Source organism: Agelaius tricolor, unplaced genomic scaffold, assembly GCF_023055355.1.
Source record: "Agelaius tricolor isolate 1412-34295 unplaced genomic scaffold, bAgeTri1.0.p SCAF_3, whole genome shotgun sequence".
NCBI classification, from domain to species: domain Eukaryota; kingdom Metazoa; phylum Chordata; class Aves; order Passeriformes; family Icteridae; genus Agelaius; species Agelaius tricolor.
In genome coordinates, this window is record NW_027269263.1 from 4,642,108 (window position 1) to 4,668,478 (window position 26,371).

Here is a 26,371-nt window from a genome sequence, read left to right on the forward strand (position 1 = left end):
TGATTATGAAATTGTGGTTTTTAGTCATCTAGTAAAGTTTCCTAGAGTAATTTCCAGTTTTCACTCACATTTTCCTGTGCAGATCTCACAACTTCTGTCCAAGCTTCTCTTCCCAAACACGTCCATTCATCATTTTCTTGGTTGCTTTGCAAAATAGGCCATGGGGAGCATCACACACAAGACTAGGCAGAGATACAGAAAATAGACTAGAAAGTAAATCTTGTGTCTTTCCTTAGACAGGGTAGAAGATGGAAACTTCATCATTTAACATCCTAACATGAAAAATGAGATTATTTTCAATGCCTCTTCAGAATATGCTGGACTGGGGTTCAGGTCCTGTTCTCATTTAGTCTAATTACAGAGTCATTACCAGGAATTACTAAGCTTGCACAGGCACTCTCTTTTCTAGGAATTAACCAGCCCTACTCAGTTCGAAAGTTATTGGAAATATGTTTTAGGCATTATTACCAACAAAAAAGAGAGGCTACTGAGAAAATGAGATTAAAAAGTCTGGAAGTTTTCATAAGCACTAAGATACCAAATACTTAGTTACTCATTCCTATTAAACTTTTCAGAAGCTTGTGCTTTATTAACAGCAGAGATAACTAAATGTGCTGTTAGCCCAGCTGTTTTGCACTTGGGAGTCCAGATTTTTAGGAGCACCTTGGTGAAAGATGGAAAAAAATGTAGTGTCCCCTAAAAAAACTGAGAGCAGATGAATGGAGTTGCCTCATCCATGCTCCTCCTTCCTGTTGCACACTGTGTTTGAGAATGATAAGGAAGCAAAGGGCAAGTGGACGTAATGATGCAGTTTACCAGAACTGAAAGTGCTAATGATTATGAAATTAAGAGTCCTGATTACAACTGAGCAATGATTAAGCAAAAATGTAGCTTAATCATTGAAGCTATTTCTTGGTAGATTTTTTGGTTGTTGTTTTTTTGTTGTTGTTTTTTGGGCAAGTATGATAACACACAACAAAAGAAGCATCTAACTATGCATAAGAACTCCTGGTTTTGTTTTATGGGTGGTGGGGATTTTTTGTTTGGTTGGTTTTTCCCCCCTTTTTTTTCCTCCCTAAATGAAGTTAACTGCAGTAGCATGAAGGGAGAGGAAGAAGGAAGAGAACTTTTGGCAAGTCTACCCAATAAACATTATAGAAACTTTGCTCCAGCATGAGAGCTATTTACTTGATTTTAATGCTGCTATTTGTGGAGAAATAGTGCACAAAGCAGGTAAAAATGGCTAGTAGCCAGGAAAAAATAGAAACACAGCAGACAGAATCAAGGGTTTGGGATATGCAGTAAACATGGATCTGTCAGGAGGAAAATGACAATTGTAAACCTCAGGACAAGACTTCTTCATCCCAGGTGTGCTACTGCTCCTTCAGGCCACATAACTGATGCAAGAGCTGAGTTTTGTGTTTCATGTATAACGCAACAGGAGAAGTAATTTCAGTGCAGGAATAAAAAAAGTGTATTGTTTTCCATCAACCCTAGCCTCCTTTCTTAGCTGATTTTAAAGTTTCAAATCTCTTTCCAGAAGAAAATGACACCCACATAGTCTGGAGTTCAATTTAGTTATCTTGGAAATGTGGTGATGAAATGACGCTGCAACTATTTCTCAGTTATGGCGAAACCAAGAAAGTTTTATGAAAAGAAAAAAAAAAGAAAAGGTTTAACTGGGGCAGAGACTAGAACTAGCTACTAAATATTTTACTACAGAAAGAGATCTGGAACACACACAATTTGGTGCAGCAGATTTGGTTTTCTGTGCTATTGGCAATACTTTTTTAAAAATTAGGTCACTTTTTCAAGGAAACCTTAGTAACTGGCATATGTGGAGATGATACACTGCAGCTTGAAAGAAAAGTGCTTTTTAACAGTAGCATCTTCCATCCTATGTCTATTGTTTTTCAGTAAACAACAGAAGATTTGTCAAATTAGAGTGGCTGTATTTAGTCTCATGTTTACACTTCTCTACAGTTGAATGCTAAATTAGAGCTGTCACATTGTCATCATTCTCTAAGCTTAGCTGTTTTGGATTTTTTTTCTACTCAGTGTTCCTTTACACATTCCTTCAAATTATGGGAAAAAATTACTTTGAACATAACTATTTGACTTTTTTCCTGGTAAAGACTGTCTTTCACTTCAAAAATATAAATCTAGAGATAGAGAGATGTAGATATATCTATGCAAGGTATATGTATTGGTTCTTATAAACCCAAGAAACAAGAGCAGGTACTGTGGCTGGCTGTCGACTCTGACTCTGCCCAGTCTAATACAGATTTATCCTTACTTAACCTTTGACATCCATCTCTAAAACACACCTTTGAGATCTTTAGGAGAAAAAAAATAACCTCTGACAGTGGTCAAACATTGCAGTAGGTTGCTCAGAGAGGTTTTGGAGACTCCACCCATTTAACACTTCAGCGATATGACCCTGAGGAACTTCAGGTATCTCCACACCTGGCCAGGTTTTGAGCAGAGGGTTGGACCTGGTGACCTCCAAGGGTGACTTCAGCACCAGGAGCAGCAATGAATGACATCTCCACCAAGTTCCCCTGGCAAGTGTAAAGTGGTGCTGGGACCAGGCACCCAGGATCCACTGATGGCGATGCCAGGAGCGACCATGGAGCTTGGCAAGGTCAGCACAAGTGCAGGGAGAGCTCATGTGGAAGGCAGTGCTGATGGATGCTGCTGCTGAAAGCTTCAAATATGCATGCTGCTGCTCTGAGGGGAGGATTGCTCTTCCATGAGACTGGCCACAGAGGCAGCCTCCCCTTGACAGAAATACTGTTCTTGAGTACGTGAAATAATTATGAGATGAATATGAATTGAAAGTGCACTTCCTCTTGACCTACTTCCCAGGCAGAGAAGCACAGCTTGATGCCCTCCTGTTTGGAGAGGTAAAATTATCTCTGCATTCCCTGGGCTCCACACAAGCCTCTATTGTTTGGTACCAACCACATGGCTCATTATCGTGCCTACCATGCAGTCTGTCATAATGATTTCCTTCCCTCTCCTGTCAACACCCAGCTGACTAACCCAACTGGTTTCTGGGCAGAGACCTGGACTTGTTTACCCCTCAATAAATACACCTTTTTTTGTTTGGACTGGGGAGGTAAACATGCACAATGACAGTGTAAGCTGGCTTTGGGAAAGCAGCTGGTCACTCTGAGGTGCTCCAGGACTACAGGCATCAGATTCCTTCCTTGTTAAGGGAACAGAGCTTTTCTACTCACAAGGCTGTGGGATGGATCTTTACTCCACCACAAAATCAATTACACATCCCATTAATGCCAGTGGAGTCTGGCTGGGCCCTGAGCCCTGATGGATAAATCCTGCAGCAGCTCAAGGGTTAGAGCAGGACAGCGGTGCCAATTCTGTGACAATCTCCTGGCATGAGGGATGTCAGCTCCAGAAATAGAACTTCTGACACATGGGCCTTCCTGTCCCTTCAGAGAGCTCTGTGGCTCTTATTCAGGTGTCTAAGTACAGAGGATGCTCCAGCACAGCTCTTGTTGGCATTTCAAAGCCATCAACTGTGCTGGCACTGCATGGTTCTTTCATCAAAAAAAAAACTGTTTGAAAGGGGAGAAGCTGCTGGGATTTTCTGTCCTGGATATACTTCCCTCCTCTGCCAAAAAAAAAAAAAACAAACCCGAAAAAAATCAGTTAAATCAGTTCATGTGTTTTTTAAGGTATTCATCATAACTGATGTCTTGCTATACCAAGTTGTACTGGAAGCAGTAGAGAGCAAGGGGTCACTAAATGATTTTTTAGTTAATCCATAACCTGTATAAACCACATGGAGAGCAGTGACAGGATGGTGCATAAATTGCCAGAACAAAATCTCCATTCCAACCTCCCAGGCAGAAGGCAGAAGTCTGCAGGCCACAAAGAGGCAAACTTCTGCTAAGAAAGAATCTGACCATGGGTTATGCTTTTTCCACATGTCCATGACACCAAAAGATAACAGCTTTTTCTGCAAACTTCCCCCAGGATGAATTGTGAATCAGGGTTCATGAATCACCTGCCAAACCCTGCAGTGCGTCAGTGATAAGAGAACACAAATCCAAAAGTGCAGGTGCCATATCAGCAGCTGCAGTGGAGCTGACAGCACAGCCAGAGACAATGACCATTCCTGAATTCTTCCCTGGCCATGGTTTCAACGTTCCATCTCACTTTCCACATTAAGATGAGACACATCTGAGTGATGTGACCTCTGTGACAGATCTGGATGTCCATCTGAGCTCCTTTGCCCTGTCAGCAGTGATGATTTCATTCTGTCTGGGCATCCACAGCTGCTGCTATAATCTCAGACATCACTTACTAATCTCACAATGACCAGGTGTGTCCAATAACCAAGTGTAGTTCTGGATTTATCTTATCTCAGGGGGTGTGTGCATGGGGTTTTGGTTTGGGGGGGGGGGGGGGGGGATTTTGTTCCCTCCAATGTACAATGTAACATTCTTCTGAAGACAATTCTGTTATCAGCAAAGATATTGAACAGGGAAACTCCTTGTTTGAGATTAATTCAAGAAAACTGATTCAAAGGCATTGTTTTATCTGTCTAAAGCAACCAAACCACAGCTCCAGCTGAACTGATTCTCCTAATTTATTTTTACAGTCTAATTAAATTGATCTTAATTAATTACACTAGAGAAGATTGCCTCAAGTCCACATAAATGCTGAAAGCATGCCAAAGCCAATAGGAGTTATTAATCAGCACCTTTGGACAGACAGCCACACCCCAGGGCTGCCCACTCCATTCCAGCTCCAGTGGATCCTTGTTCCCCACAGCTGGCCATGGAGTCAGGCACACACCAAACACATCCCTGCCTCAAAGGGAAGACCATTCCACAGCCATTTGCTTAAATGTTGCTTTGGCTTCCCCCATGCAAAGCACTTCCTGTGACACCTTACAAATGTCAGCATAATGAAGCTTGGAGATTATTCCCATCCACCTCCTTCCAAGTGACTAGTAAGGCCTCAGACAGCCTAATTCTGCAGAGAGCAGTATTTTCCTCCACTGTTGCCTGGAACAGCTGCCTGAGCAAGGTATTGTGGCTGAGAAGTTCCCTCTGGTTATACCAGAAGTTCCAGCCCTGTAAGGCTCATTAGAAGGATCAACATTTAGCTTAATGGTTAGGAGAGATCACTGTTAATCTTATAAATCAGTTATTGCCTCCATGAGTCTGGAATGCTGGATGAGTAACAAGGTCTGGTGTCCTGCTCTGTGATCAGGGACAAACCCACCCAGGCCACCCTGGCTCCACTGGGCAGGCAGGAAGCAGGAGCCATCCCATCCCATCTTCCTCCCCACACATCTGCTGTGTGCAGAGCTTCTCACAGGCACAGCTTCAGCCACGTGAGCTTCCTTCACAGCCCATGAATGCTTACTAACTAACTTCTATTCAAAATCTAGAAAGAACCTCCACACTTTTGGAAGCATCAAACCCCATTTCCCGGCTCACTTAAACTATCTAATCTTGAGATGTGGTACCCTAAGCCTTTTTGGCTATGACCTGGGGTAGAAAGTGATGGTGTGGGTTCCTTTTCCTGCCAGGTCTGGGACAAGCAGACCTTCACCACTTAAGGCTATACAAGAACACTTCTTCCCCAGCACAATTGCTCTAAATCATTACTTTAAAACTGAAATATGAGAATGACATTTATGTCTGCTTGCAGTCTGTGTGCTATAAGCAAGTGAGGTTGCACAGAATTTAGGCGAAGGCCAATTTTTTTTTTTCTATACCACTCTCTAATCTGATCTTTAGCATTCCTTTTACATAAAACTGAACAGCCACAGCATCAGCTGTATGATAATCTGAACCCAAAACATAAAACCTCTCCAAGCCCTACTGCAGTGTCCATCCTGCAGTGTAGGAAAGAAAAATTGAAGACCTCAGGGGGCTAAAATTGACATTCAGGACATGTAGTGTTAAAGCAAGAGAGACAGTTTTTAACTGAGGAGAAACTTCATGGGAAGAATGTGTGTCATGTGGTTTGTATCCAATATTCACAAGAACAAAATATAGGGCTACAGCAACCATTTGAAAATATATCACATTTAATAAGGGCCAGTTTTACATGCCTGACTTCTGAAGCAGCTCTCATGCAAACTTGTGAAGTAACTCTTTTTACAGTTCCCCTCCCAAGCTTTGTTGTAAGCAATATTCACTGCTACCTTTCAGTCTTGGCTTATTCCAGGGTCTTGTGTATTATTTAAAATGCAATACAAAAGCATAAAATTAAAATAAAATTAAGATTTGACAGAAAATTAATAGAAGGAAAATTAATAGAAGGAAAAGGAGAAAGCTCTACAGTTGCTGCATTTCTTTTACTGTATGGATACTTCCAGCACTATCTTGAATGAGTTATATTAGCATCTTTGAAGACCAAAGAATTATGGTTTCTGAACTCTTCTCCCTTAGACTTCAATCCCTGCTGTGCAGCTGCTCAGAGAAGTTCCCAAATTATTCAATGCACTTTTGCAATACCTCCTAATCCAGAATGCCTGTCTAGAAGGCATATAACCCTTTTTAGTCATAGCTATATCCAAATTCATAATCCACTGGAAAAAAAATTGTTACTATATTAGCAGAGGCACAGGATAATAAAATACCTTAATGATGACACTTTCAGGGCCACACTTTTTGAGTATAATTTAATTTATCATTGCTGAACTTAGGCTGAGATAGACAAAGATAAATGTTTTAATTGTTTAACTTCCACTGAACTCAGTGGAAGTCAAACAGGGGAGCCCCAGTACCATTTTTCCAAAGTGGGAGATATCCCTGCCCACCAGCTGTTTCACTTCTGATCTCTGCCCAGCAGCAACTCACAATTCATGTTTAAAGTACTGATATACCAATGACCATTTTTATTACCCTTTAAATCACTGCCCTGAACTTAGCATACCCAACTCCTACAGCATCACCAAGCTGGACTAGAAGATGAGAAGAAAAAGCATAAATAATCTCATCCTATTAATCCTGTCAATATAGCAAGCTATAAACCCAAACAACAGAATGACCCCACCCTTGAAAGAACTCCAGGAAAACAATGGGAAGCCAAACTTAATATTTTTAATTACCAGGGAAAACCTTCCATTCTAGAACCACCTTAAACCTCCCCTATGAGCTTTACTGTACTGCATCCTAAGGCAGGACCTTGGCCCAACCGCCAAATTATTAAACCCTTATAAAGCAACACACCTCTGGATCTGCTGATTTCAGATCTTCCTTCTGCATCCAAGGGTTTGAGTGCAGGTTGTGTTGCATTTTTCTTTTGCTCTGAACATAAGAAGGGCTCCTTTGGTGACCCAGTTAACAGTCAATATGCCTCATCCAACCATTTATCTAATTAAATTATTCCTCCCCACACACAATTATTTTAAAAGCTTAATAGTCTATTCTCACACATCAGTTCTACAAACTAGAAGCCTTTTTCTTGTTTTGTGTCTGCCTTTTAATGGGAGGCAATTCTATCTCAAGGTTTTGTCTGCTTCAGGTTTCTGTCTCATATGGCCAAAAACACAGGTTCTGGTACAAAACCCCATCCATATTTTCCTCTTGGTTCAGAGTCATGTAACTTCAGTCAAGAACAGCAAGACTGCAAAGAAACCTGAACATCTCCTGTGCACAGTCACCCCCAAACCAATGTCTGTGTCCCCACAAACAAAAGACACTGAATGCACCAATGAAAGAGGAAAATTGGAAAGGAAGAGGCAGAGTGAGGTTTTTTGGTTCCAACAGCAAGCAAGGACTCAGGAAGCTGCAGAAGGGAGGCAATGCTGCATCTGTCAGAAAACAGGATCACATTCTGGGTTACTTCTGCTGCAGGCTGCCTGTGTGCTCCTAAGCAAGTGTTCTGCCTGTCAGAACAGGACAGCCATGATGTGATGAGGAGCCTGGGTGCCACTTGACTCTGAAAATAGAAGCATCCCCTCCTTGTGGGACACATCCCCTGCCTCTGCAACTGTGGCAACTTCTTCCTGACCTGAACTGCAGTGGCAATTCTTCCTGAAAGCAGCAAAGAGCCACGGTACTGACCACTTAACCTGCTTACAGGCTCAGAGGCACAAAACTCAACCTCTGCTGCTTCGAAAGGAACACCTCAAGGACACTAAGCCATTTTGCTGAGTAATTTACTGCTATCATCTTATTGCAAAATTTCCATACCTTTTCAGTGAGATCTCATGGGCAGCTCCTTGCAGTATTGACTCCTTCCTCTCCACAGCACAGCCAACAAACTCCAACTCTTCTCTACTAGCTAACCCATTCTTTTTTAGCATTCATCCTCATTGGACACAGCTGTGGCCTGTTAAGGGCAGGCCTGTTCCCAATCCTTGGTAATTAGTACAGCTGCAACTCCTCAGGGGTGAGATTGCCTCCTGCACCACCTCTAATCTCTGACATTCTTTCCCCCCACTATTTCCATTGCTTTGTAACTCTGACCCTATAAAAGTTTCCCACCAGATTAGCAGAGCCTTTCAGAGCTACCACTGACATGTTCAAGAGCTGTCTTGCATAGATGAGCTCTCTCTTCTTAATCCCCATTTGAGAATGCCTGAGAAGGAGATGAGGCAGCTCTCTGTGGCAGGTGTCCATGGCCTGTGGTGTCCATGGTGTGTGTGGCATGTGCCTGTCAGAGACCAGAACCCCCAATCCCATTGCTCATGAATGTCAGCTCTGTCAACACCCTCAACCACGTTCTTCCCTCTTTCCACCTGGATTCACACAGCTTCCTTTCTGTGGGGAGCACTCAGAGGGTGGCCAGGGGCATGGAAAGCTCAAAAGGTGCAGATGAACCTGAGCTCCTTGGAGTGAGGTTTACCTGGGAAATGCTGGAGATTAAAAAAATCACCTACTTGATTTCATCAGCTTCAGGGGCTTCCCTGCCTGATGAATTCAGTCCAGGTGGATTATGATCCCAACACAGGAACATACTGCATTTCTCCAGGAGATCTTACCCATCTCTCTCACCCCACACATCACCCATAGGAGAATTCCTGTTAATCCGCAGATAGGGAAAACTAAAATCCAGGATGCCCTGAGCCACCTGGCAAATGGCAAATTAACGTTGGGCTACCTCACATGAAAAGCAACATCAGGCCAGGGCTGGAGCAGTCCTAAATACAGAGTTACAGGTCACAAGGGACCATTGCTATATGCTTGTCCCATTCTGAAATTTTTCTTTTCCCTTTCTCAAACATCTGCTACAAAGCACAGTCAGAGGGGAACTGGACCTCTGGTCTGATCCAGTACAGCTGTTACTGTGTTCTCTCAGTTTTAGAAATCAACCTGACCCCTCAACATTGGATACAAACATGCTTAGACTTGGAAGGGGTTCAGTTTTAGGACCTTGCTTTATGAATGTTTTGAATTAAAATGATTTATATGAACACATTTGCTCTTTGGATCTGGCTGCAGCCTGCAATCAGACCCAGCTTTTCTTAATATTTTGGGCCATAAGCCATCCAGCTTAGGGATTTATTCATCTTAACGTGTTTAGCTTTGTAAGCACAATGCAGTAGTTACTGTTGTGCCTCCCAGCTGCTCTTCCATTTTTTATAAACTCATTTTCTCTGCTAACCTACTTTGATTTTTTTCTTCTAAAGCTGTTTTTAGTCTTCCCCTGCCCTCTTTTTTTTTTTCTCCCCAAAAACACTGGGATAAAACACTAGTGACTTGAATAGGCTCCAGCTTCTATATCCTGACTTTGGAAATAATTGTTCCCACTAATCCTTTTGAGTGCACTCCCAATTCCATATATTCAAAGAGCTGTCCCCCTTATACACATACACACCCAATTGCTTCTGTTCAACAAGCAGAGATCATGCATCAGCACATTGTGATTGCTGGTGCCAAGAAATTGGCTCCATCCTTGAGCTCCAAACTCACAAACTGCTTATGGATGAAGGCTCCTCCAGCACTGCCACCACCCTTCCCACCTTGTCCTCATCCCAGCTACTGGAAAAGGAAAATTATCTTGTATTCCAGCTCAGCCCTGCAGCCTGCCAGTCGATTCCTGGATGCCTTCAATTCAGTTTCATAAATATACTTAACAAGGGAGTTTAATATAGATTTGGTAAGGCAGCTCTCTGAGTGATACATAATTTATGTTGCCCTGTGGCATAGGAAGCCTTGAGTGGCGTCAGAGTGAACAGATTCAAGAAACTTGCCAGACAGCAGCACACAGTGCCAAAGAGGGAGAGGAGTGGGGAGAAAACCCAGGAAGGAGGTGAATGAAACTGAAGAGCTCAATAGCAGGAAAAAATGTGAAAGACAGACAAGGCACAGGGCGAGAAAGGAATGGAAAAGCAGAGAATAAAGGAGAAGAGGAGGAGCTGAACAGAAAGTGCAGACGGGCAAGAGGGTCTGCAGGATGAATGAGAGCTGAGAAGGGGCACGGAAAGGCAGAGATGATGAGCAGAGCATGAACACCCCATGCGGCAAGCAGGGCTCTGCAGGCTGCAGTGCCACAGCTGGGCACAGGGAGAACTGAGAGCAGTGCCAGCCCAGGGCAGGGGCACAGAGAGAGCTGAGAGCAGTGCCAGCCCAGGGCAGGGACATAGAGAGAGCTGAGAGCAGTGCCAGCCCAGGGCAGGGGCACACAGAGAGCAGAGCCAGTCCAGGGCAGGGGCACAGAGAGAGCTGAGAGCGGTGCCAGCCCAGGGCAGGGGCACACAGAGAGCAGAGCCAGTCCAGGGCAGGGGCACAGAGAGAGCTGAGAGCAGTGCCAGCCCAGGGCAGGGGCACACAGAGAGGTGCCAGCCCAGGGCAGGGGCACAGAGAGAGCAGAGCCAGCCCAGGGCAGGGGCACAGAGAGCGGTGCCAGCCCAGGGCAGGGGCACAGAGAGAGCAGAGCCAGCCCAGGGCAGGGGCACAGAGAGCGGTGCCAGCCCAGGGCAAGGGCACAGAGAGCAGAGCCAGCCCAGGGCAGGGGCACAGAGAGCAGAGCCAGCCCAGGGCAGGGGCACAGAGCTCCTGGCCCTCCAGGGCTGTGCTGCCCCAGACTCACCCCGCTGCCGGCAGGCACTGCCCGGCTTCCCCTCCACTCCCACCCTGTGGGGCTGGGTTTCCCTGCCAGCCTCCTGCCCTGCCTGCCTCACTCCAGGAGCTGTGGTGAGAACAGGGAGCGCTGTAGTCGCCCTTTCAGCTGGGGAAGTTGGACAGGCTCTGCTGGTAGTGTCACCTTCATCCTTGAGTGACACCTTTGGCACCCCTTGGCTCAAGGATGAGGGGCCTCAATGGTGCACCGTTATAGTCATTTTTTTGAGTTAGGTCTAATAAGCTCTTGGAGGCTTGTAACACACTTAAGATATCTTAGCTACTCTTGAAGGCATAAAAATTAGCAGGATGGCTTCTGTTGCAGCGTTGGAAACAAAAAGGGTTAATAAAAGGCAAAATAACAAACAGAAAAACGAGCTAGGTGCTAGACGTTCTTGCTCTTAGTAAAACACCTTACAAAACCAGTTAGTTTCTTTGTTCACATCCCTTTCTAGTTAATTGCTCAAGTGAAACTTTTTAGCTTCTGTCCAATTTGCTAACCTTAAGTTTAAAGTCCTTTAAGCTTATAGAATAAAATAAAAATTTTAAAAAAACCAACCAAACAAAACAAAACAACAAAAAACCCCCTAACTTCTAAGCTTCTTTCCTTTTTAAAGAAACAAAAAATAGTTCTGTCACTCTGTCAACAAAAAACACACTCCTACACCACACTGTGTGGCATCTCTGCCCAGGAGATCTCAGCAGGCTCACTTGAAGGTATGAGGTGAAACACAGGAGGCAGACAAAGCAAATGGAAAATTTGGTAGACTACAGAACATGAGCAATGTTGTCAAGTCCAGGAATCTGTGCCTGCCACCTGCCTAGGCTTTCACTTCTGAAGGGGAACTGGCTCCCAGCTCCTGGAAGTCACTTTTTGGCTGGAGAACTCTCATAGTGTCAATGGGTTCTCTGTTAAACTCAGCAGTAACCTGTCACAGAAGTGTAAGGACACCTCAGAGACAGATCTCCATCAGGACCAGTCTGATACATGGGGAGGCATACTAGGAAAGCACCTCTGATTTATTTTCTGGGATTTACACAATATGAACTGAAGGCAACACAACACTTGGCTCCAAACAGGACCCCTGGTGAGCAGAACAGATGGCTATATTAAAATAAAAAAATCCCTAAGCACAACTGGACTGGCCAAGAGCCTCCACAGAGGCTGAGGAGGGGGGACTGGCCCTGAACACTCAATTTTCCTTCTGCCTGCAGTATCCACGATGAGGTTTACTATTACTCCTGTTCATGGAAAGCAGCCAGGATACTTGCTGTTGTGCCAAACTGGAGAAAAACAGCCTCTGCCTCACCAAGTTCACAATATAGTTACCTTGGGTGTCTCTTCTCTTGCACATGTGGCTGTGCACAGAGCCATGAGCTGCCACACAAAACTCTGCAAGGGAATCCCAACCCATCAGGGGAGCAGGCATGTGGTAATCCTTGCTCTTCCCAGTGCTGCTGCTCTCTGTGCCTGGGCATGTGGGCTAAAATGTTAAAATTTGCTCCCTTCACCCCAGGTGAAGTGGTCAGGAGCTGCAGGGAGTGAAGGAGAGTAGCTAATAACTGTGCCCTGAGAAGCAGCAGCACTGATTGAGGGCCAGGCTTTAATCCCTCTGCTTTCTTCCCACAGAAAGGGGACTGTGCTCCTCTCCTGCTCTGCAAGGTGATGGTGACTGTCAGAGTGCTTTCACCTCCATCAGCCACTGCTCACACAGTATTTCTAAAGCTGCTGACTGGCCAATGCTGGGGAAATATTTTCTGGGTTTTCCCCGGTGCCTGATGCTGTGTGTGGCTGGCTGTTCATGGCTGGGATCCCCGTGGTGGCCGTCTCTGTGTTCACCCCTCTCCATTTGTGTCTGTTTTCTTTGGCATTCTCCAGCATTTCCCTTGGAAGGAATGGCCAATAATACAGTTCCTACTCAGATATCACCCTCTGACAGAGTGCTTCCATAAAGATTATCATTCTTATGCTTGGGAGCCTCATGCTGTTCCACTGCCTTTTCAGGCTGTTCTCTCCTGGGGATAGGGTCACAAACCCCAGAAAAACCAGAGATTTGCAATAAGATCTGCTCTCTAATTCTTTTTCCCCCTAATCTGAAAAATGTGACAAGTAAACTGTAGATTTTGTAGAAATTTTCAAAAAGGTTTGTGCTCCCCTTGACCCAAAATCTGCTAGCTTTGAAAGAAATATTTAGATGAAGCTCTTCCAAAAGTTTACAGAAGAGAGTAGCTATTTCTTGTAAAAATAAAAGCATGAAAACCCCAAAGAATTTCTCTTGAAAATTAATTTTAGTGGCAATTTTTCAGGTAGTTTCAGTGAGCTGTGAAGCTCAGCATACCTTCTGGTAGAGTCTGACTTCACAGGCCTGGAGACCTGAGAGCTCCCTACAGCAAAATCAGAGCAAAAGTTGAAAAAGAAATTTAAAAAAAATCCATTCTTTTTTATTTTTTTTTTTGGCAGTGATATTGATCCTTCTTTCCATAAGAATTCCTACAAAAATTAAAAATAAAAATAGAAGTGGGAGTTGAATATCTGTGTGTGCGTGCACACTTTTGGGTAAGAATTAAGCCTTTGACTTAGAAAACATAGATGGGTGCCTCACTCAGCCCCTGAGGGGATCTGTTTACACAAGAGAAAAAGGGAAGGGGATTTTCCTGGGGTCAGACTGAAGCCAGCAGGGTCCTTGCAGGGAGAGAGGCTGCCTCATAGGGAAAGATAAAACACCCAGAAATGTGACACAGAAAAGCAGCTCCAACACCAGTTCATCCAGCACTGTTGTATGATTGGGATGGAATTGTTCAGGTCCTAATTCCCCTACTGTTAGTAAGTGGGCAATAGTGCTAGAGCCCCCTCTGGGGACAGAAGTGCTGTTTCCAGCAGATGTGCTGGCTCTGCAGCCATGCTTTCAAGGTGGGCTTGGTGTGTGACTGCCACATCCAACTCTTTGATACATTACAGAGAAGAAAAGGATTCCCACTTGCCTAAGGGGAATCCTTTCAAAGTGACTAGAAAGTCACAGGCTCTAACCTGGTGGCATAAATCACTTGGGTGAGCTTCAGGTATGTCCTGTGACTCCACTTAGGGCTCTGTTTGCCAGAAGAGAATCATTGAATCTCCGCAGTGATTCCACATAACCTCCCACAGCTGTCTGGGCAAGCCTCCTATGGGGGAACCCAAGTTGCTTGTGAATCAGCTCCTGAGCTGCAGGAGTTTAGAGGACTGAACTTTAAAGAAAGCAAAAGCAGAAGTGGGGTTTGGAAAACTTTGTGTGCATTCTGGCAGCTCAAAAGAAGTGTCCCAGCCATGCATTCACACCCTACAAACAGTGGTTCACAGGTGACAGTTATGGCACCAGCATCCCAAGCAAATCCCTCCTCCAGCATTAACCCAAATGCCAGGTCTCTGAACACTCCTGGTCTGTCTAAGCCTCTCCTTATCTGAGACATCAGGCTTCCATTCTTAGCTGCTGGACTAGATGGAACACTGAGGGACAAATCCATCAAGAACCTGGATCTCTGTAACTTTTCCCTGCATCATAAGGAGTCATGTGCCATGTGCTGGAGTGTGTCTAGAGAAGGGCCATGAAACTGGTGATGGGACTAGAGCACAAATCTGATGAGGAGTGGCTGAGGGAGCTGGGGCTGTTCAGCCTGGAGAAGAGGAGGCTCAGGAGGGACCTTAGAGCTCTCTGCAACTGCCTGAGAGGAGGCTGTAGCCAGGTGGGTGTTTGGGGGTTGCCCATCACAAACCTTCAGCTACCCAGATTCAAGTTTAGTGTCCAACTTCCATCATCCATTACCCTTTTGCAGATCCTTCTGGATCTGCCTGGACTGACAGGACTTTGAATCTGGAGTCACACCTTTTCCGTTGTGAAGGTTTTCCAGTTCCAGTTGCTTCACATAGGAGAGAAGCACCTGCCTGTGTTTTCATGTCCCAGATGGGAACATGCCCTCACACCCATCCCTGTGAGAAAAGTCCATGTCAAAGCTGTGTATTTTTATTGCCTGATCATCTGGGACACAGAACTCAGGATGTTGCAACTCTGCCCAATTTCACACTCCAGGTAAAGGAACATAGAGGCAGCTCAAAAGAAGGATGTGTTTTTATTCAACAAAAGCTCCTGACTTGCTTTATTTTTCTCCACGTAAGCAGCCAGAAACAGATGTCTCAGCCTCCTGGTACCAGTCACTCATTTACCAGCAGCTCTGCCCTGTTTGTACAGCTCCCTTGTTCTCAAACCCTTAACTCATCATTACACAGAGATAAACTATCAATGCGCAGCCTTGTGATGCTGCAAGGAGGGGGGCTGATTCTTCAGGAATAAGGAAAACAGCACATGAGAGGGATCAAATCACCAACCCTGCACAATTTGGTATTAGTTCCTCTGTTCCAACAGGATCACATGTTTTTAAGCTATCTAAGGGGGAGAGGTCCCTCAAGACAGGTTTTTAAAAAGCATTCATAGAACATGACCTTTTGCTGGCCTCCTTGCCTCAAGATGCCTCTATTCTGCCCCTGACACCACACTGTAATATTTTAAGTCTCAAACACCTACACACAGCCTTGGAGTTTTTACCAGTTCTTTAGACTTCAACTTCCTTCCAGTATCTTTCACCTTCCACCTTCCAGAGCAAAAAATATAGGCTTTGCAATGGAGCCAAGTAACCACAGGAATGTCACTGTCAGAAACTCTAAGAACTAAATCCTTTGAGCTATCATCTTAAAAAAACCCAACCAAACCAAAAGCCCTTTCCTACCCCAAGATACCCCCTTGTTAGGGATCACAGTTCACCAATAGTTCAAAACAGACATGGCCTTTCCACTCATGTGTTCATACATGTCTTTGTCACATCAGGGTGACCACTACACCAGGGCCACAACCCCCTTCCAAAATTCACCCCAATTTCAGCATCACACACACCCCACATACACTGCTCTCCCAGGATCACTGGCTTTGTTCCCACTTTCCCAAATCAAAGAATGCCACTCTAGCCATTGTTCACCAATGATCTTCAACCTTGATCATTGGTAAACACAACACCCAACCCAGAGAGAAGATCTGTCTCTAATCCCCTGTAAGTTTGAGTCTGGTCTATGTCCTGAAGGAAGGGAATTTAATATTCCTTGCAAAATCCCTGGCTTTTGGATAATCTACATTATTGTAACTCTGGACAAGCTTGTTTTCCACAAATATACCCCTTTTTTTTTTTTTAGCCTTGCTGAGTTCTTGATCACAGCAAGTATTTTGTGCCTATTAATACTGTTATAGATGGACAATGGGATGATTGGCTCTTGCAATTAAAAGATAACTATGGTGTGAATATTAAGAAAAGCTTTAGCGATGTATAGTTATGTTATTGTAGTTTAGATGTCCTCTGTTCTCCCCATGGTTCCCTTTCCCCACGTGTATTGTTGTCATCAGACAGCCTGGCTTGTCTAGGACAACCAGGTAGAAAGAAGGTGTGCACATGGGGCAGTTGGGAATGGAAAAGCTTGGGGGTGCTTAGGGTGTGAGGCATGGCAACACCTGACCTCCAATCCAGTTACAAGAAAGCAGTTTCCACTGAAAAATGGCAAAGAAGAGCTGACTGACAGACTTTGGGAGGGGCCAGGGCCGGCTGATGTAACCCCCAGGGGTATAATAGACTGAGCATCCATCTTGAGGATGAACTGGCCATGTGGTAAGCACAAGGGGCAGTTCCCAGCACTGCAGCTTTTTCCTTATGTAGTCCTTTGTTGTATTTTTGTTAAGGTTTAATAAACCTTTTTAAATTTTCAAAGTGAGCAGTTCGCTCACAATACCACGAGGCAACTGTGAGGGGAAGCTACCTACTCTCAACACTTTTAAAACATGCAACTTTGACTCTTTCCCAGGCTTTCTAGACAAACCCCAGGGAGAAGACAGCATCCCACTGGGCACAGGTGTGTCTGTTGGTTTAGTGATTCCTCCTGTCTCCCCAGGGCATGAATCCTCACCTCCGGGTCAACGGGCCCATGAACATCAACCACTATGCCACCAAGAAGAGCGTGGCGGAGAGCATGCTGGACGTGGCACTCTTCATGGCCAATGTCACCCAGCTCAAAGCTGTGCTGGAGCAGGGCACGTCCTTCCAGTACTACGCCACCCTCATCGTGCTCATCAGCATCTCCCTCTTCTTCCAGGTGCTGATTGGGATTCTCCTGATCATCACTGGTAAGGTGCCCACCGAGGCAAGTGTGCAGGGGCGGGGTGCCCTGTGGATGGGCTGGTGTGGGGGTGGAAGGGAGAAGCTTCTTCCCCCAAAGTATTCCCCTCTGGCTCCATCCAGGGCTGGATGTGGGTGGTAGGGCAGTCAGTGTTACTCAGAATGGTGGTGGGTTGTTTCTTGTTTGCACATCTCTGAGCACACCTCTTCCTTCACTTTGCCACTGCTGACCCCCTGTTCCAGGAAAAGAGTGGGGATTTGGCCAAGATGGGCCTCTTGCTGCCCCTACTGCTGTGTGCTCCTTCATGCAGCTCCTGCAGACACTACATTTTAGCTGTATTTTATATCTTACTTTGTCTGGGACTTAACAGAACAATTTTGGCAGAGGTATTCCCATATTTACCTCACATTTAACCAATCCCACAGTTTTCCTAGTGGCCTACAGACAGTACAGTACATTAACACCAGCACTGTTTTGCCAGTGCTTGCTCAGTGATCCATCCATCTGATACAGGAGTTGCTGTATTTCAGCCTCCAACAGATTCCCAGTATTAAAAACCTGCAAAATACTGCATTTTCCTGAATATCCTACATGGGTTTTTATGGGGGACAGAGGATTGGAGGCTTTGGAAAATCTGTGCCATGTTCCTTCCCCTGTTGCACACACCTCAGATTTTTCCTGGAGCCAGCTGTGATGGCTGGAACCAGCTGGGAGGAGAAAGGGGACAACGGACCACAACATGGCTGCTGTTTGCCTGGCTTATTGGCCAGACAGCCCTGGTAACCAGGGCATTGCTGTGTCTGAGGGCATCAATGTCCATCAGCCAGGACTGAGCCCATTCATGTGCCCAGGGCTGAAAGCTGTGTCACCACAGAGGTGACATCTGTGGGTTTTAGGGAGGAACTGGCCTCCTAGTACAAGCAGAGCATTGTTGCCCTTGTCCCCCAGCCTGCCCTCACCATGTCCCATGGCCAGGCAGTGTTGGGGGGACCATGGCATGTGTCTGGCTAGTGTGCAGCAGTAACCTCCCTATTTAGGGTTGACCCATTGCAGGGCCATGGCATCTCCATGGCAAAACAAAGAATTTTGCCAAAAAATCAAAACAAGATTATTTTTTTCTCTGCTCCAGCCTTCTATGTATTCCTAGAGCAAGCTGTGGCTCCTGTAGCATTCCTGTGACTACTCCCTGTGCTTTGTGGCCTCAGCTCTGAGGCACCATGAACATTTACCAGGCAGGGGAGGCTTGCAGGAGCTGGGGCACTTGGAGTCAGCCTGCAAACCCCTTTCTCTTTTTGCACTGTATTGCACAGCTCGTTTGAACCTGAATGATATTGCAAAGCAACCCCGCCTGAACATACTCAACAACGCTGCCACAGCTCTCATCTTCATCACAGTCATCCTCAACATCTTCATCACAGCCTTTGGGGTGCAGAAGACTGGCCTCTACCCTAGCAGGAATTTTGGCCCTTATTAATTCGTGGGGCAATGGACTCAGGTAAGAAAGGGTGAGTTCCCATCACTGCCAGCCCCTGGGAGGGCTCTCAGTCTCAGAAAACATCACTTCAAGGTGGCGAAGGCAAAGCTGCACAAATTAACAGAGCCTTTCCAGAGGCATGTTGCTGTCCCACAAAAACCTGCAGCCATTGAACAAATTGTCTCAGAGGAGGAGGAGCTCTCCTCACTTGGTCTCTAATCCAAGCAGTTGCTGGGATTTATCAGCAGCAAGGGGGTTTTGGAAGGCTGCAGAGCTCATGCTAGATACAAATAGCAGCTGTGGATGGGAGCTAATGCTGGGGAAGAAAACTAGGAGTGTTCTGGGAGGAATCCCAAGACAGCAGCACCATCTGAGCTGAAGGAACGTGCTGGGCAAGGCACAGGAGGAAGAGCTCGCTACAACAGCCACTGTAGTTTGGCAGGGACTGTTTTAAGCACCTAATGCTCATTTTCAAGGAAGCCCTGTAAATAAGAGCTCATCCAAATGGTTGGGTTTCCATGTCACATCAGCGAGGGGATGACATGTTCTTAAATCAAAAGCACTTTAGCTCAATAAGCAAAATTAATATTTCTTGTTTACACGACCTGCAAGATGTAAACACAGATTAAATGCCACATACCAGGGCAACAGCCAACAAGAAAGCTCAACAGACACATGCTATGGTGAGGACTGATGCAAAGGCCAAAAGCCTCCACAGAAACACTGCTGGTTTGGGATGCAGAGAGGGGCAAGTGCTGAAGAGCAGCACCCCACATGAGCAGGGACAGTTGTGGTGCCGAGCAGTGGCTGTGACTGCTCCTCTCTGCCATGCACACAGAGGAGTCCGAGGTGACCTTACCAGAGTTTCTTGTCTCCCCTGCAGGATCTGAGCAGTGCAGCTCTCCTCCATGCTTCCACTGACCTCAGCAGGAGTCCATGGATGAATCCAGGAAACTGGGTTAAACTTCAAAACTCTGTGTGTATCATAGCATACCGGCCCCTTGCTGTAATGCTTTTGCAGTTCTGAGGGGTAGGAACATTGCCTTTCCAAGCTAGGACAAACTTTGCAAGAGAAAACTGCAGGAACAGCAGCAGGTATACATTTTGAAAGTGCAGTTCTGTAAATCTCTTTTCTTATTTTAGCTGCCTGCTTCACATATTCAATATTGGCTCATTTGGTAGAGAAGACTGAATGATTTACTTTGTAGGCTAAATAAATAAGTCCAGCTCTTTTTTGTCTCAAACATAAGTTGGTGCCCTTAAAGCAATTCTATGTAATAGCTTACCTCCCAAATGTTGGAATGGATTTCTCAAACTAAAAAAGAAGTTTTCCTAGGAGGATAGAATGGTGTGTGTGAAGATAGCTAGAACCAGTTCAAATGTTTTCCTAGTTGTTTAAAATTAAATGTTACACAGTTAAGAAAACAATCAGATATTTCCAGCACTGGGATATTAACAAGGACAGAAAATAATTATTGTGGTCTGATGTCATCATCAGTGACCTATCAGGAATGATGTCAGAATAGCCTGACAATACTTAATAGAAAATGAAGAAACATTATACATAAGGCCACAGCCTAGGCTTATTGCTGCAATGAAAAATTACAGTTAAATAGCTTATTACTTTATTTTAAAAATCACCATTATGATTTATTCTTATCACTAATATAAATGTTTTAAAATGTATTTGGTTTATAATGACAGCTCTGGTAATTCTCTTGTATTAGAACCATTTGTTTCCATAAGAAAAAAATCCTTTGAATTAATGAGTTTCAAGACTTTTATGAAAGAGTAAAAATTTTCAATCTTAAATTTTTTAACTCTATAGTCATGCTAAAAAATGGTATTTTAATAGCCTTATGTAAGCCTATTTAAATAATTACATGCTCTTTTGATTATTAAATGATTTTTCCATTGTACTGCAGAATCAGAGTTTAATATGGACTTCTCATTTTGTATATCCTTGCCACGCCTGAGAGAGAAATGCCATGAAAGCATCCTCACATCAGTCTTCAGGAGCTACTGGGAGTGTCTGACTCTCAGTTTTCATTTGTATTCTGGATTTGTCTTTACAAAACCAAATTTGTGTCAGTCACACGTGGTGCTTTTTCTGAGAGGGTGTGAATGATCTTGCCCACGAACTGGTGGGTAAGGCCAGCAGCAGCTCAGCACCTAAAACTGACAGTGACTTTTTTGAGCTGAAGGAAAGTTGCACAATAAGGGTAGGATGGAAAATACTAGTTATGTATTTACCAGAACTTGAAGTGGTAAAGCTGAGCACAGTCTGAGATCTGTTAGGCGAAGCAGGCAGAGACTTGTCCTCCACTTTTCCTTGGGGATGACATGTCAGGGGTGACTCTGAGTTTGCTGCTCAACTTGGTTTGCTCAGTCTTTGCTTTGACTAGCAGCAGAGAGGGGTGGATGTTTCTGGGAAGCCTGTTATCCTGCCTCCTTCAGAAAAATGCTTCATTCTAGAGGTAGCAGAATGAGTTGTAGGCACAGCAAAACCACAAGCCAAGAGCTGTCAGCCACTGCTGGCTGGCTGAGTTGGTGGAAAGGTAAAAAATTACATATCCTGCATGCAGACCCCAAACCCCAGGACTCACTGCTTCATGGAGCAGGAGGCAAAGCAATTAGCATTGATGACTGAATGTAAAGAGAGAGGAAAATAGAAAAGATTCAGCAGGGAAAGAAGCAGTGAGGGAAATTTCATTAGCAGATCTTAACTTCATCATTGCTTCAGAGAGCTACTGGATCGGGTATGGCAGCACGTGAGAGCACATAAGCAGAGAGGGCTCCCTGCCACTCATCCCAGGCTGGCAGCACACTGGAATACTTTCCCTCCATCTCCTTTAATATTAATAATTTCTTGTTATAGTGAAATCATACTCATTAGCAACCTTGGCTGCCTTTCCCCCTCTTTGTGTGGGACTCCCATTGCTGCCAAGCTTTTGAGACTCAAAGAAGACACAGTTGAAGCGAAGATGGGCCAAAATTGAATTCAAGTAAGCAGCTGCTGTGAAAGAGCTGACTTCCCCTTTGCAAAGGTCTAGGCTCCCACCTGTGGTCTTCTCCAGGAACTGTCCTCTGCTGGCCAGGAGAGCCACATTTTCCACGTTCTCTCATCACATCACACTCATGCTCTGCTGGAATGCGTATTTGTCCACTGTTTCCACCTTGTTCCATGTGACAAACCCGTGTAGACAGGAGGAAAACTGTTTTGTTGCCATCCCATTTTCCACAGATCCAGAGGGGACTGAAGCAGGGCTAGCCTTGCCCACTGCATCTCCCACCCACCCCTTGCTGCACAGCTCTTGCTGAGAGTGATCTCTCTGGTACTGCCTGTGCTTTCAGCTAATGAAAACAGAGGAGCACACCTGGATTCTAATTCCTGCTGCACAGTGATGCAGGTGCAAGTGAACACACAGACAGAAGAGAGCTCTTGTAGGAAGACAATGTATTTATAAAACACAAGGGAGAATCTGAATATCCCCCAGCTCCAACAGAGAGGTGGCCCAGGAGTGATCTTGAAGGCACAGAGCCACTTTTAAGGCAGGTACAAGTCAGACTTTCAACACAAGGCATCTGTATCTAAAAAACAATCAACTTCAGACATTTGTAGGCAATGAGGAGAGATGCTCATGCCGGGCAAACATTAGGACAATGATGAAACAAGTAACAATTTTCACACAATACACTTTGCTCAGATTAAAAGCCAGCCCTTCTTCACTCCCTTGGTGACCTGCAAAGCAAGCCTGAGCACCACACTCCAGTCCTGAGTACACAGTCACATTTGTAGGCAGAGCCACCTCACACTTGGTGGCTCAGACTCCCCAGCCTGGTCACATCCTACCCTGGAGAAGGTCTCTGCAGCACTGTCCATCATCTCCCCAGCCACAGGGCTTCCGGAGCAGCTTGCTCCTGGCCTGATGCAAGAAAAATCCTCTGCAACTGACTTCCTCCAGCTGTCCAGGCAGGACACAGCCAGGATGCACATGAAGGCCAGAAACTCCAGCACAGCTTCCTAAAAAGATCCTGGTGACAGAAATGTGACCAGCTGTTGAGGGGAGTCAGCTTCCTGGCCACGTCCTTTCACTGCATAGCTGAGGGATCTGCTCCTGCTGTGCTTCCTGCTCTCCCCCTCTTTGTAACTCTGTCTGGGGAGAAAAACTGTAGCTTGCTTTGGAAGAGGGGCAGCAGCCTCAGAGTGCAGCCCAGAGCTGCTCCTGCAAGGTTTGCTTCTCACCTCCCACTGAGGTCTCTGAGCACATGGGCTGGAAGAGAGTTTTTATTCCCATGGGCTCTCCAAGCTCCTCCATGGAGGCTGCCAGCTAGTGCCAATTAGTATTAATCACATTTACTACTTGCTTGGATACCAACTGAGTATTCCCACTGGAAGGGAAGAACATTTGGGATGGCAGCTTTGACAGTGGGCAAACTGGCCATTAGGAAAGTGGACTGAAAACCAGGAACTCCTTACATCTCCATCAAGGAGTCCTCACGAGGTAGTTCTGCTTACCACTGGCCTGGCTTACAAGGTGTGAAGGAAGGAGTACAGTCACAGCTGAAAAATGGGGGTGAAATCCTCAAATTCTGCTGGCAGTCCTGCACTGAGGTGTGCACCCTACTGTCCAGTCCAATCTTTGCTGGCTGTCCCCTGTGGTGGGGAAGACTCATGGCATTTATGCCAAGTGAGTTACCTTCTGGAGGCACCTAATTCTTGTCAGTATCCACAGATGGATGCCAGCTGCTAACTTCAGGTGCTGCAGAGCACATCCACAGCCAGGTGTGAAAGCACATGGTACAAATAACTCCTCCTCCCCGTGCTTGACTTCTGGGCTGCCCCCAAATCCAGCAGTTCTCCATGTGCAGAGCAGGCACCGTGGTGTTCCCAGCTGCTGCTGCTAAAGCCTGGCCATGTCCAGGCACTTGCCCTCCCCAGAGCCTCTCCCCATTCCAGAGGCATTGCGTGACACAGCCAGCCTGGACAGGCTGTGCAGGCACAGTCCTGGAGCCTGGAAAGCAGCTCACCTACACACTCGAGGAGTTGTGCCTGTGTCTGAGGGAAGCACAGGCTCTGACTTGCACTGGGAGCATGACTGACACTGCACATTCCAGGGAGAAACACAGCTTATTGCAACATTGCATCACAGGGCTCTGGTCTCACAAGCTCCTATAATACTTCAAAAAAAGAGAAAAAATTCAAAAAAAGTGTTGACTGTTGTCAGCCTCTTCCCTCTCAGACCAACTGCCATGATTTAATTTCTTAGTATCTGTGTGGGTAAAGTATTTCCCCTCAATAGGAAGATTACTCTGGCTTGGGCTGCCTCTTCTGGGATATTCAGTGTCTCCATTCTGCCAAAGGCTCCATGGATTCAGAGACACAGCCATCTCCAGCTGCACACTGCACAGCAGAACTTTCTGGTATCTGGTTGACTTTTTCTAAATCCATCACTCACAAAACCCAGACTGATGCAAACAGATGATTTGACATGATTCCTATCTCACGTGCCAGAACTTGTATGTTCAGTTTCCTACTGCAATAGCGGAACTTGATGGACTTGTCAAGCACCACAGACACAGTAATAAATGAATGCCTATTCTGAACTGGCATCCACTCCATCAGCAAAGAGCAAAAAAGTCTAGTACCAGCCAGCTTTGCTTGTATTCTGCATACTACATCCATTACTCCTTCCCAGCAACTCCCCACAGAACTGGGCATCATGATCAGCATCCTATGTCACACTGTCCCCTCAAGCTTGAGCCTTTTTCAGCATGGTATGGGGACACTGAAGCTGCAGTGTAAAGCACTGAGTGAGCTGGTATTTCTGGGTTTAAACAGCCTTCTAAAATAGTTACAGTGTAAAAAAAAAAATCTTGCCTTACACTAACAGGAGTTTTAGGGGATGAGACTTCCCTGTAGCACCAGGCCAGCTGTGGGCTCTCTCCACAGTTCCTCCATCAATGACAGCATGGGTTTGCCCATCCTTTTGTTCACTCAACGCTCTTCTGTCCTCACTGTTTGTCACACCCAGTGCATGTGCCAAGACCTGAGGCCACCTCCTCCGTACCAGGCCAGAGCTCCCAGGGCTGTTCCAGAGATGAAGCACCAACAGCTGTCTTGGTTCTCCAACCAAGAAGCCTGCTCTATACTTAAGAGTCAAACTATGACAAGACACAACTGTGAGGCCATAACTTATTAAATTAACTTTTAGATGCTGCATACATGTACAGGATTCTGAGAGCAGAAGACTCCGTCTCCTCTTCTGACAAATCACAATACTTCAACTAATAAAATATTGCCACTTCTTCCCTGCTAGGGCTTCCCTGATATTGTTAGGACAAACACATGTCTGTCAGATAAGGCTGCAAAGTTCCTCCTGAGATGCTCTGATAGCTTCTCTGTATAGCCCCTCCACTACCCTCAGGCAGTGGGTCAATAATTTAGGTGGAATTGTAACATCACCCTTGCCAGCTCACCCAGCTACAGGCAAACAAGGCTCCTCTAAGGGAAATGTATTCACAACTCCATCCACAGCCCATAATTTGCTGAACACGAGCACAATTTTTCATAATGACCAAAGTGAAAAGCACAGAGAAACATCTAAGCACCAGCAGCCTAAAGTGCTTATCAGCTCCTCTGCATGCAGATTTCCTCAAGTCGGCACATGGGCATGTGGATGCAACAAAGATCAGAGAACTTTGGTCTCCTGTCCAAAATAATGGGTACTGGAGAGAAGGCAAAGGAGAGGAAATGGGGACGGTTGTGGGTTCTTTTCTATTTTTCTTTTCCATTCAAGTTTTGAAAGAGAAGCTGCATTGCTCTAAATAAACCATTCAAGGCTTAGCTGGGATTTGTGTTTGCTTGGTGCAAGACTCAACAGGAAACACAGCACCTCTCCCCCTGTACCTTCCACAGACTGCATGGCAGGAAATTCAAGTGTTTCCCTTGACACCTCTGCCGCATGCCTTCCCAGCCACACGCGGATCCCGTGTCTTGCATGCGGCGGCTGACAAGAGCAGCTCCTGCTCCACCAGCCTGACCACCCCTTCCCCAGCTGTGCCATGCCATCAGAGGTCTCTGGAGGCAGAGGAAGAGCTCGGGCACTCGGCTGCAAGCCCCAGTAAAGTGCACATCTGGATGAGATGGTGGACAGAGCTGCCAAACAGCTCTGGGGTTGAAGGCTACACTGTCTTCAGCTGGCGCCGGTTCCACATGCCCCGCTTGGAGTGAAACCAGTGGAAGAAGTTCCTCAGGGAGAGACGCTCCACTTCCAGCCCAGCCTGCAAGATCCTGGCAGACAGAAGAGCAGACTTAGGGAAAATTTCATCACAAAGATACTGAGGGACTCAGCTCCAGGAAAACTCTTTTCTAAGTTGTGCTGTTGATAAGAGACTGCAAGCAAATTGGATAGTCCAGAATAGCTCAGGGGTATCCTGTAGCCATAAGCAGGAATCTAATGACACTTTCTGAGTGTTTATGCACCCTTGAGCACAGAACTAGTCAGGAGTGCCTGCATATGCCAAGATAGGAGGAAAGATGGCTGGCAGCACTGGATTGCAGTCAGCGGACAGAAAAGACAGGACAGGACTCAAACCCTACAACTACAAATCCAGAGGCTCAGGATTTGTGCATCCCTCCTCACAAAATCC

At 45.6% G+C, this 26,371-nt stretch overlaps 2 protein-coding genes across 2 annotated transcripts in view; one reads left to right on the forward strand and one right to left on the reverse strand.

Annotated features, from left to right (window-relative positions):
- Positions 1-20,637, forward strand: part of NINJ2 (ninjurin 2) — a 43,870-nt gene extending 23,233 nt beyond the window's left edge. Inside the window, exons 2-4 of the mRNA XM_071422243.1 lie at positions 17,020-17,251; positions 18,555-18,739; positions 19,602-20,637. Coding sequence (XP_071278344.1) covers positions 17,020-17,251; positions 18,555-18,718 — 396 coding nt within the window. The 3' untranslated portion in view covers positions 18,719-18,739; positions 19,602-20,637. The remainder of the gene's footprint in view (positions 1-17,019; positions 17,252-18,554; positions 18,740-19,601) is intronic.
- Positions 20,638-22,158: 1,521 nt separating this feature from the next.
- Positions 22,159-26,371, reverse strand: part of B4GALNT3 (beta-1,4-N-acetyl-galactosaminyltransferase 3) — a 64,924-nt gene continuing 60,711 nt past the window's right edge. Inside the window, exon 20 of the mRNA XM_071422244.1 lies at positions 22,159-26,012. Within this exon, the coding sequence (XP_071278345.1) occupies positions 25,904-26,012 (109 nt within the window). The 3' untranslated portion in view covers positions 22,159-25,903. The remainder of the gene's footprint in view (positions 26,013-26,371) is intronic.